The following is a 12,839-nucleotide window of genomic DNA, read 5'->3' as shown; positions in this document are numbered from 1 at the left end:
CCAGGTGAGGTTTAATCTTCTGCAGTATATCGTACCAGAAGTCAAAGAGCTGTACAACTGGCTAGAGGTGGACTTCCATCCACTGAAACTTTGTGGAAGGGTAACTAAGGTAAGTCATCTCAATTACAAATGTGATGCCCCAAAGGTGGTGGTGCTGAGCGCTAGTGCTGTCAAAATGGGCAAAAATAGCATTTCTAAAACCGATAGTTCTGGGCCGTGGTTATAATAAGTTGAGTAAAGGGGACAGATACAGGACAGTCTCGCTATTCAGCCCTTCAGCCGTTGTGTTTCCATAGCTTATAAGAACTACAGGACCTACCCATATGCAGCCTTTTTTGCTGCACGGTCGCGACGCTAATTAGCTGAACTGAAATGGTACTCCTTTGCTAAATCCTTTATCATTTTGCTTACGTGCAATTACAGTAACCTAAACATTCTTACTACCTAAATTGGTCCATCCACCTTGGATAATTTTTGCATCAGCTAAGCCTATTTTACCCAAATACCCAAAGTCCTTTTAGGCATGTCCCTCCACTCGGCGGCCATATTGTAACGTGGCCACTTATCGGGCATCTATTTAGGGCAGAACTGCGTGTGCGCCACATTTCACGAATCACGACACACCAACCTCGCTCCAGCTGTGAGATCACGACACATGGTTGGCACGATGTATTCACAACATACCACACGATTGGCACGATGTATTCACTTGTAAGGGTGTCACGATTTCGTTTTTATATCGAAATCGATCGAAATTATATCTCAATCTCGAACTTCGAACTGAAAAGTAGAATCGACGATGCAGCCACACCCCCAATGTCACATCCAGCATGTATGCCAAGACGCACAAATGCACACGCACGTGCTGAACTGCAGCATCAACACTCCTCTAATTTTAGGCTGCAGCCAGTTAAAATATACACATCAACCTACCAAAATCAAAGCCCCTCTTGCTACTTTGAAATCACCGGTGTGGAAGTATTCGTTCATTCACGTCAATTAAAACTAACTTAGTCTACTCAACTTAGCAAATTGAAAAGATGATCTAGTTACAGTACAAAGTTTCTTTAAGGCTTAAAATGCACATTGATTAGTACATATTACATGAACACTAACCTTTCGTCTCTTCGGAGTGTGCTGAAACGATCAAATTATCATTCTGTGTTTCATTTCACTATGTTCACGTCTCTGTTTTAGCCTAATGTTGGTTCTGTTTACATTACAACCTCGCAGTTGGAACGGTTTCAAAATAAAAAGCGGTTTCAAAATAAAAGCCCCCCGAAACAGAAAAGGAAAAGGCCAAAAAGAGTAAACATATAAGGAATGCATTAATACTAATATTAAAAAAAAGATCGCAAATCGAATCGAATCGTGACTTTAAAATCGAAAATTGCATCGAATCGAGGTTTTTGGAGAATCGTGACACCCCTATTCACTTGTCAACTTTTGTCGGCGGAAGGGGCAGGATATGTGTAGACGACTGCCATGTTTGCGTTACGAACCAACCCCATACATTTCTTTGAGTGCTGTGTCATCATTAGAAAGTTTTATAGGGGTGGGTAGAGTATAGAAAATCTATACTCAAGTAAAAGTACAATTACTCCCTTCAAAAATTACTTGAGTAAAAGTAAATATTCCCAACTGATAAATCTACTCAAGTAAAAAAGTACTTTGATAATAAATTACTCAAGTGACCAGTTACTTGATTTTTATATATTTGATGGCCCTTTAAAGGGATACAAAAGTGCTTTTTCTCCATCTCTGTAGGCTAGTCATATAGGCAGAAATATTTTAACAGCCCAATTCAAAATATTTGACACACTTTTGTAGACTGTCTTGTCATAGCCAGAATAAGCATTAAGTGGCTATGGATTGAAAAGCGGTCATTTCCAATCCATTGCCAGATGATTCTTCAGCTTTGCTTTGCTAGAAGTCTGGTTATAACTTCACCATACAGACAATGTAACCTAAAAACACTAGCTATATTATTGGTAGACCTAGGCTACATATAGCCTAGGCATGTCCACTCAGACAGAGCGACAGAGCAGGCTATCTGTTCATGAGACGGTCGACTGTCATGTCCTGCAACATTGAGGCTACATAAACGAATGCTAGGTTTTTTCTAACTTGTGTGCTCGATTTCCAGTGCATTTGCTTTGCTTGTAAATTAAGTTGTAGGCCTACTTTCCTTGTTCAATGTGATTGTTGAACGATGCTGGCCAGAAATTAATATAGGCGAAAGTTTCCGTCTCATGTCATACCTCATCTCATTGCTACTCTGGCAGTCTCACCAGAAGATGCAGCAGCTGTCATTGCGTTAACTGAGCTGTTCGATATATTTTTGAAAACGATATGTAGTTGAGACAATATCGTAATACCGGTATTATGTCAAATAATGGGCCATTTTATCAAAGCCACTTGCTCTTCTGTGTTCAGACCATTCAGATAGCCGCAGATCTGCTCAACTGCACCCCTTGCGTGTGCACGTTCTCCCTCGCAGCACTACAAACTTTAAAACATGACGGACACAGAGTCAGATTTTGTTTACCTTGATCAGAGGTTGGTGCTAATGCCTATTCCGTCGGCACATCAATGGCTAGACTGAGAATTCTCGTTGTGAAATCAAAATCGGTTTTGTACACGCAGATTTTAAGTTACAACACTGTTTACAGCTCTTCGACTCACGGTAAAATGTAATTTTTGGTACATAGCCTAGCTAATTTAAATACACTGATGAATGCTTGCTCGCGACTCGCGAGCAGTTAGGGGCATCATTTTTTATGATTTCTGAAACCCCATTCAATCGTGCATAGGGATTTTTCTTACGAACCGGAACATGCAAAAATTAACGCATACAAAACGACGGTAGCGTCTATCACACTCTTGATGAGTCACTCAGTTACGTTGTTTAAGTAGCCTAATTGTTTAAAACTATTTTTGTTGTTGATAGCAACATGTCTAGGCCATCATAGGCTACATTTGCTTGTCATCTAGGCCCTATCAAAGCCTTACGGGTAAAAAAAAACTGCATTGTGTGACAAAACTGCAGGTTTTTTCAATATTTTCGTGCCTAAAATATTGCATTGTGCAGTACAATGTAGGCCTGCGTTGTCAGTCAGGGTCAACTTTTGGTCTTGTTATTTGCACAGCTTTATCAGAGCAACTGTAGCCTATGCCTATTGTAGGCCTATGTTATTGTTTACACTTTTTTGCACAGCTCTGTTAGACCAGTCTGAAATGAATATAATTAAAACCGGCTGTGTTGTCATAATTGTTGTGTTGAGTGAATATATGAAGCACTTTGCTCTTTCTGTTTGAAATATCAATATTGTATCGATATCGTATATCGCCAATCAGCCCCAAAATATCGGGATATCAGTTTTGGTCCATATCGCCCAGCCCTACTTCTGTGTAGTAGGGTACATAGGCCAGTCATTACTTTTATAATCGAGGGAATTGTAGCAATGCATTCTGAAGCCCTGTTTCTTTTCTCCCACGCCGTTGTGCACTGAGGAAGAGGTGCGCTTTTCTCCCTTGAGATGCCTTCTCCAATAAACTCCAATGTACTTGAATAAGAGTAGCCTGGCTAGCGCCACCACTTCTCAATGAGACGTGGTCTGGGAACCAAACGTTAATTTTCTCGTATTTGAAAAAAATGCCCAGATCCGTTTATTGGGTGCCACGGATGTCTATCAAATGCGTCTGTGCATAGCTCATCATCGTCTTGCTTTCCCCCTTGTTCTGTGATTGGTCCCCTATCTCAGGCGAAAATTTGCTCCATGGTCTCCAGGCTGCCTTAGCAGCGTGAATCAAATCGCGCGCAAGGCAGCATGGGAACACCCAGGCTAGAATAAGAGTAGAAGTACCGTTTTGGAAAAGGAATATGGAAAGTTGCCATACCTTGAAAAAAATACTTTTTTACTCGTATGCGTTACTTGTAACGCATTACTACCCACCCCTGGTCTCTGAAATACTTTCAAATGTACGGTGTACATATTAGGACATCAGATGTCAAGAGTCAGGTGTCAGATATCAGATGAAAAAGCATATGAACAGGGTCCTTACATGACACCACTATGCGTTTTCAACCCAATAATTGTGAAAGAACAGTATAGATCCTGTGTTTGTAGCCTAGGCTATCAGCCTATCGGTTTCCCTCCGTTGCTTTCTGTAGCCTAAAGGCTGATTTATGCTTCTCCGTCAACTCCACGCCGTAGCTACGGCGTCGTGACCCTTTCGAAGTTCTGCGTCGGAGTGGTTTTGCATTGCGGTGCATTTCACCGCCATAACTCTAGGGGGTGTGAGTGGTTCTGAGTCACCTGTGTCTGTGTCGCTCACCACCGAAAACGGTAGTCAGAATGGCAAACCCCATAGACTGTCGTGCAGAAATATTGATCTTATTTGTTTGCCCTTTTCTTGCTTAGATTTTGTTCAAAATACACAGTAAAATCCAATGATATAGTTACTGTAACCAGAAAATAAGTCTGAGATTATTTGTGAAATGTCTGCCACTGCCCACAAAGTACTGCTTGCTGGCGAAGTGGTAATTTCACAACAATGGGGGGCGGGGCTTAACGGCAGGTCAATTGTGAGATTTCTGAAATGTGTCCGCTTATCCCAAATTAACAAGCCCCATTCTCTATGAATAACTTAATTCTCTACACCCATTAGTGTCTGCTGATGCTCATTTTATTTCATTGTAAAGGTGTTACTTCCTTTTACATTTATTGTGGTGGAGACCATGTGATGTGGTGTTATGAAGGACGTGAAGAGCATGCAACATGGCAACCAAGATTTATTGCAGTAGTGTTGTAATTGGGCAATATTGAGAATTAATTTACATTAATGGACCGCTCGATTATGTTTTGGCCCGCATTTACATATCTTGTCTTTCTTAGGTGTTAAACTGGATAAAGGACCAAGCAGAGAAAGAGTGTGATCTTCAACAGTATGTGCCCCACCTACAGAGCAATACCATCCTTAGACTTTTACAACAGGTGAGTCTTTTATTCTTTTCCTGTGTCATCAAAACAAGTTCAAATATATACACAGTACCAATAGCTTAATTCGAGTAAAAAGTTGCAACTTTAGTGTACATTAATTTCACGTCTTACTATTTCACATGCTCTTGTTTTGCTTTCAAGGCAGCTTGCTTTCAAGTGTCACAAGTTTGTGCAAAAACCTGATCTGTTTGTGTATAACATGATGTGTGCTCAATGTGCCAGAGAGCTCCTTGTGTTGTCTCATACTTTGTCATATTTCAAGTGTCCATAAATGTTCAGGGCTGTTGAGACAAGAGGACTGGAGGAAAAATCACAATTCAACATGTATTTGTTGTCTTTGGTCAAGTAGCTTATGTGGGTCATTGCGTCAGATTCTTCTCCTGCATTTTTCCATGTTTCAGTGAAGTTGGGAAAATCTATCCACCACACAATCTTAGAATTGGCTTATTTATTTTCCGTGAAGAATGCACAATTTTAAGAACAATAACCATGTAATCGTTGATGTAATGCCAAAAACACCTATGCTCCTCATCCAAACTTCATGTGAAATTTGTTTTTATTCTGAATGAAATGGCTCAATGAAATGGCGCCCCAAACATGGTTAGAATTTTGTTCCAAACTAAATTTAGAGGTATGGAAAGACAGGAAAATAAATGTGTACAGAGCTGATTTTTCCATTTTGAAGTATGTGCACTTTGTGTAATTCTAGATACCATTTATGGTGTTCATAAAGTATTTGTTTTGCTACAGTGTCTCGCCTAAATCTTCATAATGTATATTCTGAAATATTCTCCTTTATGGTTTATTAGGTTGCTCAGATCTACCAGAGCATCGAGTTCAGTCGTCTTGCCTCTCTTGTGCCATTTGTGGATGCCTTTCAGCTTGAACGTTCCATTGTGGATGCTGCTAGACACTGCGATCTGCAGGTATGATGGGACAGAATCTCAAAAGTAATTTTTTTTTAAAGAAAGTGGGTGTAAATGCCTTGGGACCCACAATTTCCTATGGTCAAAACCCAAATTAAATGACATTCAAATGAAGGAAGTGTATTACCAGTAAACACAAGGTCTTGTTCATATGTAAAGCAAATGTGCCATTATAGAGTGGAATATATGTTAGGGTTGGGCCAATGGACGATGTCATCATACATGGTGATCCGTCATCCGATTTCACGATGGGAAGCAACCATTGTGATGCCACGCCCCCACATGCCAGACACGCAGTAATTCTATAGACTGAGACTCTGCTTTAATATAGGCTAAAACAAAAACTTCCCTTGAAATTAAATTGAGCCTAGAACGGATGCATATGCATTATGCAGGGTACTTTAAAGCCACAATATGAAGTATTCAAATTACTAAATATGTTGAGCCACTAGCATTTATTCAGATTATAAAATACTATACATTATTAACTAAATACACTTTATATGAATTTCAATATATATGAAATAGAAACATATGACAAGCCATCATTTTCTGTGTGTGTGGAGAGAGTCGAGCAGAATCTAGGATGGCTACTGGTGTGAATGATCACACTACAGTATATTCAATTGTGTAAATCTCCCCTACATGAATTGCTATCCACTTTCATCAGGCCATATATTTATAATTTGCTGTTAACTATGTAATGTTATGTTTTATGTAGAAAATTATACATTTATTTCTGTACAGACATACATCATCGTCCATTGCGATGTTTTACTGTACACATTGTCAAATGCCAAATAAGCGGACATCGCCCAACCCTAGTATATGTCCATCAGATAGTATATGTCCATCACCCATTTTAAATGGAACATTATTCTTTCAGTACACACTCTCTGGCCCACAGTTTCACAACAGATATTTTCAGATGTCCCTATATGTACTTAATACAATAGAATTGATGGTAACGTTTAACTGAGTTTTTTGTCTTTTGTTAGGTGCGCATTGATCACACATCTCGTACTCTAAGTTTTGGGTCAGATCTGAACTATTCCACAAAAGAAGATGCGCCTGTTGGCCCTTTCCTCCAGAACATGCCCTCAGAGCAGATTAGGAACCAGCTCACCGCTATGTCTTCCTCTCTTGCCAAGGCCATCCAAGTCATCAGGCCAGCCTCCATACTGGTGAGAATACGTTGAGCTGTATAGACATTTGTTTCTTCAAGCATGATAAAAAGCATAGATATATTATTGATCCTGAATAAAATGCAGAACTTTCTTCACTGCTCATTACTCTTTTCTACTGGTCATCATTACTCTTTTTGCTTCTGGCAGATTGCATATTTTCAAATGTATCATACATGTACCATGAATATATTTGTACTAAAGTCAAACATACTATTTTCTGACAGCAAGAACGAGAGGAGCAGAGCCAACAAGCCATTGCAGCTTATCTGAAGAATTCTCGCAAAGAGCACCAGCGCATCCTGGCCCGCAGGCAAACCATTGAGGAGCGCAAGGAGCGTTTAGAGAGTCTAAACATTCAACGTGAAAAGGAGGAGCTTGAGCAACGGGAGGCTGAACTGCAAAAGGTGCGCAAAGCAGAGGAAGAACGTCTACGGTTGGAGGCCAAAGAACGAGAGAAAGAGCGCATAATGCAAGAGCATGAGCAGATCAAAAAGAAGACTGTACGAGAACGCCTGGAGCAAATCAAGAAGACTGAACTGGGGGCTAAGGCCTTTAAGGACATTGACATAGAGGTACATGAAGTCCATTTAATTTTTTTTACACATTTATAAACACATGTTTGCTGCTTAACCTGGTTTTTATAGATATCTGGATATGACTTCACTTCAGACATGACAAAAATTGGTCTTAAGTTTTAAGTTAAAAGGCTTAACGCAGGGTTCCATACAGAGTTACAACTAGGGCTGTCAGCATTAACACGCTAATTGCAATGCGATTAAAGACCAAGCATAATTTTTTTTAATTGCAACCCGCCAAAGATTTTTAATTTTACAGTCACTTGTTCTGTTATCAACGATTCTTTGACTGCTACTATTTTGACCCTTAGATGCACCAATTCTTGTTCTCAAACTGCCAGACACCTAGTAGGCTTCTGCCTGCCTTCCTCCTGTATTCATGAAGATAATAAACACCAACGCAGTTCTGAAAAAAAAAACCTCCCCCTCGGCTCAGTCGACATGGAATTAAAATATCACTAAAACACCAAGTTTAAGCTATAATCTATGACATGGGTCGGCAAAAGGCGGCCAAAGCTGGCCCGCCACTGGCAGTCTGATTTTTAAAAAAAAATCTTTTATTTTACAATATTGATTTACAAATAGCCTATTCACCAATCACACCATGGATGGGTGCTTAAACAAATGCTAGCCTACTCCGTGCATAGCCCTAGGCCAGCGCTTCAATATTGCGCTTTTGTGCCTCTGTTTGGAGCGGATAGGCCACCTTGAAGGTGCCACTCCGTTTCATAGTGCGGTATGGTATTCTTTTCAAACAGCGACAGCGTTGTTGCATATCAGATACAAGGGCTTTGCATTTATGAAACCGGGTAAGATGAACGCAAAATTTTCTTTCCATTCCTTTTTATAGGCCCAGCTATTTTTCTCCCAGCTAACTCCTGTAGTTCGCTACTCACTCTGCATGCTAATATTTCTTGTAGACAAACAATACACATTGTAACATTGTCATGAGATGTGTCAACCAAATAGCCTATTTAACAATAAAAGTAAGACTTTATCCAAAGAAGTAATTAGAATAAGTCAGGCTCCGTGCATCAATGCCAAAATTATTGTAGCCTAGGGCCTTGTGTAGTAGTGCCCACATTTAGAGTTCATCAAGTGAAATGAATTCCTCAAGTATACCATCAATGGGCCCATCCCATACATGGTTTATTTTTTTCACAAGTTATTTTTTATCCATTCTCCGATTGGATGCGTGTATGGACTAATAGACCATCCATCGGAGGTGCATTTAATAGCAGTCTATACTCTGGCCCACCAATTATTGGCTAAGAAAAATACTGGCCCGCGGAACATACTTAATGGAGATGGAGTAGGCGCCGATAATCGATCAACATATAGTTTCAAAGCAACCAAACTGCTCTTTCCAGCCTGGTGAACCAGCTTAAAGATTTTTTTAGAACAAAATGTTGGGAACCATTTTTATGAACAGCTACATTACAGTGGACTCATTTTAACTGATTTTTTAGGCAAGAAATCACATGACCTGGTGCGGCTCTAGCCTTCATAAAAAACAATCTGATAACTATCAAAAGACCTACTGACGGCTTGTGTGTGTTTTACATCCCATTTAAGCAAGGTATTTGAAAGCCCAGTAATCCAGTTGTAAAAAAACGTTTAATTAAACAAATTGGATCAAAAGCTCTGGAGACTACTGTACTTGGAACCTTGGAATCTTTCAGGAAAGAAAAGGAAATCCAGTTCTGAAACACAATTGAAGATATGATGGTACACAAGTGTTTACATGTGAACATTTTCTGCACAGGATCTGGAGGAACTAGACCCAGACTTCATTATGGCCAAACAGGTGGAACAGTTGGAGAAGGAGAAAAAGGAACTTCAAGAGCGTCTTAAAAACCAAGAGAAAAAAGTAAGAATGGTCATGTCACTGTTGCAGTTACTTATTATGGCCTATTAAGTTGAGCTTAATATGAGCTACTCTCAGAATATTTGATCCTTCATCAAACATTACCCCAGGATAGATACATAAGGAACAACCTTAAATTTAGCTTGTGTGTCAGACATGCTCTGAAGTAGGACTATTTTGCTTGAGTGGTAATTGCTATGCATATAGTGACTGAATGACTAAAGAGTTTGACTAAAGAGAATGACTATGAGAAAAAGGGATAATGTATTGCCCGACGTCATTGTCAGAAATGAAGGTCTCGTTTTATCCGATAATGACTAGCGAACAAAACATTATCCTGCTTTTACGGTCACTTGCCTAAATGAGAAAACACAATATGTTTGTCACTGTTTCGAGGTCTATTTGTGTGTAAAACATGAGTTTCAGATGTTCCATAGCAATGTGTATTGCTTGCTGACTTTCACTTTCAATGAAATTCCATTACTATAAGCAAAGAGACTATGTGAATCCAAAGCAAAGCAAAAAATAGATTGGACTTCTGAAGGCCCATTCAAGTTAATGGCACTTAATGCTGCATCTTGACAAGCCATATAGGTTATATATGTTGCTAGGTGACTGGTACGCTGGCGAGTCACGCTGCTCTGTCTGGCATCTTGTTTTTGTTTGATTTAATTTAATCTTTTATCTATTATTTAAATCTTATTTTTCTTTTGGTAAAGATTGACTATTTTGAGAGAGCTAAAAGGTTGGAGGAGATTCCCCTCATCAAAAAGGCTTATGAGGAACAGCGCGTCAAAGACATGGAACTCTGGGAGCTACAGGAGGACGAGAGGGTGAGAACATTTCAATTTTGAAAGATGCATGAAGGCAACAGAACACATTTTTTTAGAAAGTGTTGCCATGCTACTGAGCAACTTTAGCCAGCAGATATATTTAAAATGATCATAAGGTCAGGTATAAAAATCGTGTAATGGTAAATCCTTTTTGAATGATTGGTGTCCTCCAGATCAGCAACATGAAGATTGAGCGGGAAAAGGCCCTGGAGCACAAGCAGAGGATGTCTAGGATGCTGGAGGACAAGGAGAACTTTGTTTCGAAGATCACAGCTGCTCGAAGTTTCATCTATGAGGTAAAATGGCTGAATTTCAGCCCCCTCCCCATCTTGTTATGGCCTGAGCACAGGGGGTGCAGGGTTAAAGCCTGCACCAGAGGTGCAAACCCCTATTGTTTCTATTAGAGTTATTATTACGGTAATTTGTCTCCATCTGCCTTTTTTGAGGTGGTTCCCATGGGTGAAAAATTAAATTTGACAGGAGTCATATAACACTTCCTTACACTTACGGACAAAGACTAGGCCCTGCACGTGGCCCAAGGACCCCCTAGCGCCCCCTTATGTCACGGAGTCTCATGGTTGGCATATAGTTTCACGTACACACAAAAATTGGTAGGTGTCTTTAACTCGAGACGAACAACTTTCATATGCACACTGGATTAGCCACACCCAACAGGAAGTGAGGTAATTGGGATTTCATGCATTGTAACACACCACCAATTTTGAAATGCTTCTCCTAAACCAGTGATTCCCAACCTTTTTTACTAAGAGCCCCCCTTCACATCTAACTATGGATGCTCAAATTCAGTTCAAATAAAAGAAAAAAAAACTTTATATTTCACATTTTTCACACACTTTGACTCATTAGATTCATGCTAACTCTTTATTATGATCTTTTCTTTTGATAAACTAAGGGCTATGGGCTTGCATATTTTTGACCAGGGATGAGATCCCTATTGACAGCCAATCTAAAGTCTTGGGGCTGTATTCACAAAGAATTTTAAGGCTAAAAGTATCTCCTAACTGGCAACTCCTAAAAATAATGGGTGTGTCACTCATAAATTAAGAACTCCTAATTTATTTGACTAAGAGTAATTCACAAACCATTTTAGACCTAAAAGTAGCACCTAAGTCTGGGACAGTCAAGAGGACTCCTAATAGGCCGGGAGCCACGTATACCCCTCAGGATGTTTTTTGCTATGTTTTTTTCATATAATTTCCTGTTAGCCTATACCCTGGGCCATAACGAGTTCATAGGGACAACTCTCAACTCGGCCCCGTTTGGTCTCAGGGCCCAAAAAAACATCTTTTAAGGAAAATCTGCAGGCGAAATAATATAGCTGTAAATATTAAGGTACTGCAACTGCAAAAATGGTCCTAGAACCCTGTAAATTTACATGGATCACCCTGTCACATAGGGGAACCAACCTGAAAAATGTTTCAGGGCTTGGTGCTTTTCTTCTGTCAAATATCATCTTTAACCTACCCAAAAAGCCCAAAAAATGCTTGTCCGCCTGACAAATTGTCCACAAATTTGATCATTTTCAACTCTGTTATGATATGCATTAGTCCCTCAAATGTAAATAGAAAACTACCCAAGTTCATGAGCTTCAATTTAAGTCCAAGGTGACCTTTCTAGCTAGTGTACAACAGCTGCTATGTCCAAAGCTATTCACTGTAGCCTATCCGAAAATACTAGCCTCCTGGTTGGCATTCAGACACTTTCAGGCATTACCATTTCATATGGGATTATGAACATCAATTTCACATAAACCATATTTTTAAAGTGTTTGACCTTGACTTGAAAATGGCTATGAATGAAAGTATGAAGTGAATAGCATCAAAAATAACTAATGTTACCACCTATTGGTGGACTGTGAACAGGATGCAACACATGGTACTATCACACAAAAGGAATGTATCAAATGAGAAATGTATGTAAGGAATGGTTTGTATTGTACAGCAGTAGTGTAGAATGTGAATAAGAACTTTCAATCATCATTTAATAATCATCATTATCATCATCATCATCATCTTCCTCATCTTCATCCACATTTGTATGGATTTCATCAGTCATGTCATGTTCATCCGTGTCCTCCTCTGCCAAGACATCAATGAGAGCTTTTGGGATTACATCACCCTCAAACCATAGTGGTTCAAGCTTCCCAGTATCTGTGTTTATGTGAAACCCATGGTCAAGTGGACTTGGGATCTCTGGGTAATGCTCATGGGCCCTCTTCCAGATGCACACTTGAAAGTTCGTACGTTTGATGTGCTGTTTGAGGACCCTCTTGCATGGTGGGAAAGTTGATAGGTCAATTGAGAGACCCTGACGAACCTGAAGGTTTGACCCACACATCTTCTTTATTTTAATTTCTCTTGCTTCATCAACGCTTTTCACTCTGCGACTAAATCCATACAGGCGGCAGGTGAACTCCTCAACACCATT

At 39.7% G+C, this 12,839-nt stretch overlaps 1 protein-coding gene across 1 annotated transcript in view; it reads left to right on the top strand.

The window, feature by feature from the left end:
• The window catches only part of eif3s10 (eukaryotic translation initiation factor 3, subunit 10 (theta)), a 73,442-nt gene that overhangs the window by 24,763 nt on the left and 35,840 nt on the right, over positions 1–12,839 (top strand). The window contains exons 8-15 of the mRNA XM_076285268.1: positions 5–109; positions 4,899–4,997; positions 5,813–5,929; positions 6,928–7,113; positions 7,341–7,688; positions 9,457–9,561; positions 10,278–10,391; positions 10,565–10,687. Coding sequence (XP_076141383.1) covers positions 5–109; positions 4,899–4,997; positions 5,813–5,929; positions 6,928–7,113; positions 7,341–7,688; positions 9,457–9,561; positions 10,278–10,391; positions 10,565–10,687 — 1,197 coding nt within the window. The remainder of the gene's footprint in view (positions 1–4; positions 110–4,898; positions 4,998–5,812; positions 5,930–6,927; positions 7,114–7,340; positions 7,689–9,456; positions 9,562–10,277; positions 10,392–10,564; positions 10,688–12,839) is intronic.

Source organism: Alosa pseudoharengus, unplaced genomic scaffold (genome assembly GCF_046254945.1).
Source record: "Alosa pseudoharengus isolate Yale_2024_CS ecotype anadromous, Long Island Sound unplaced genomic scaffold, YU_APseudo_1.1 YU_APseudo_1.1_scf_15, whole genome shotgun sequence".
Classification (NCBI taxonomy): Eukaryota; Metazoa; Chordata; class Actinopteri; order Clupeiformes; family Clupeidae; genus Alosa; species Alosa pseudoharengus.
This window is presented reverse-complemented; position numbering and strand designations above follow the sequence as displayed.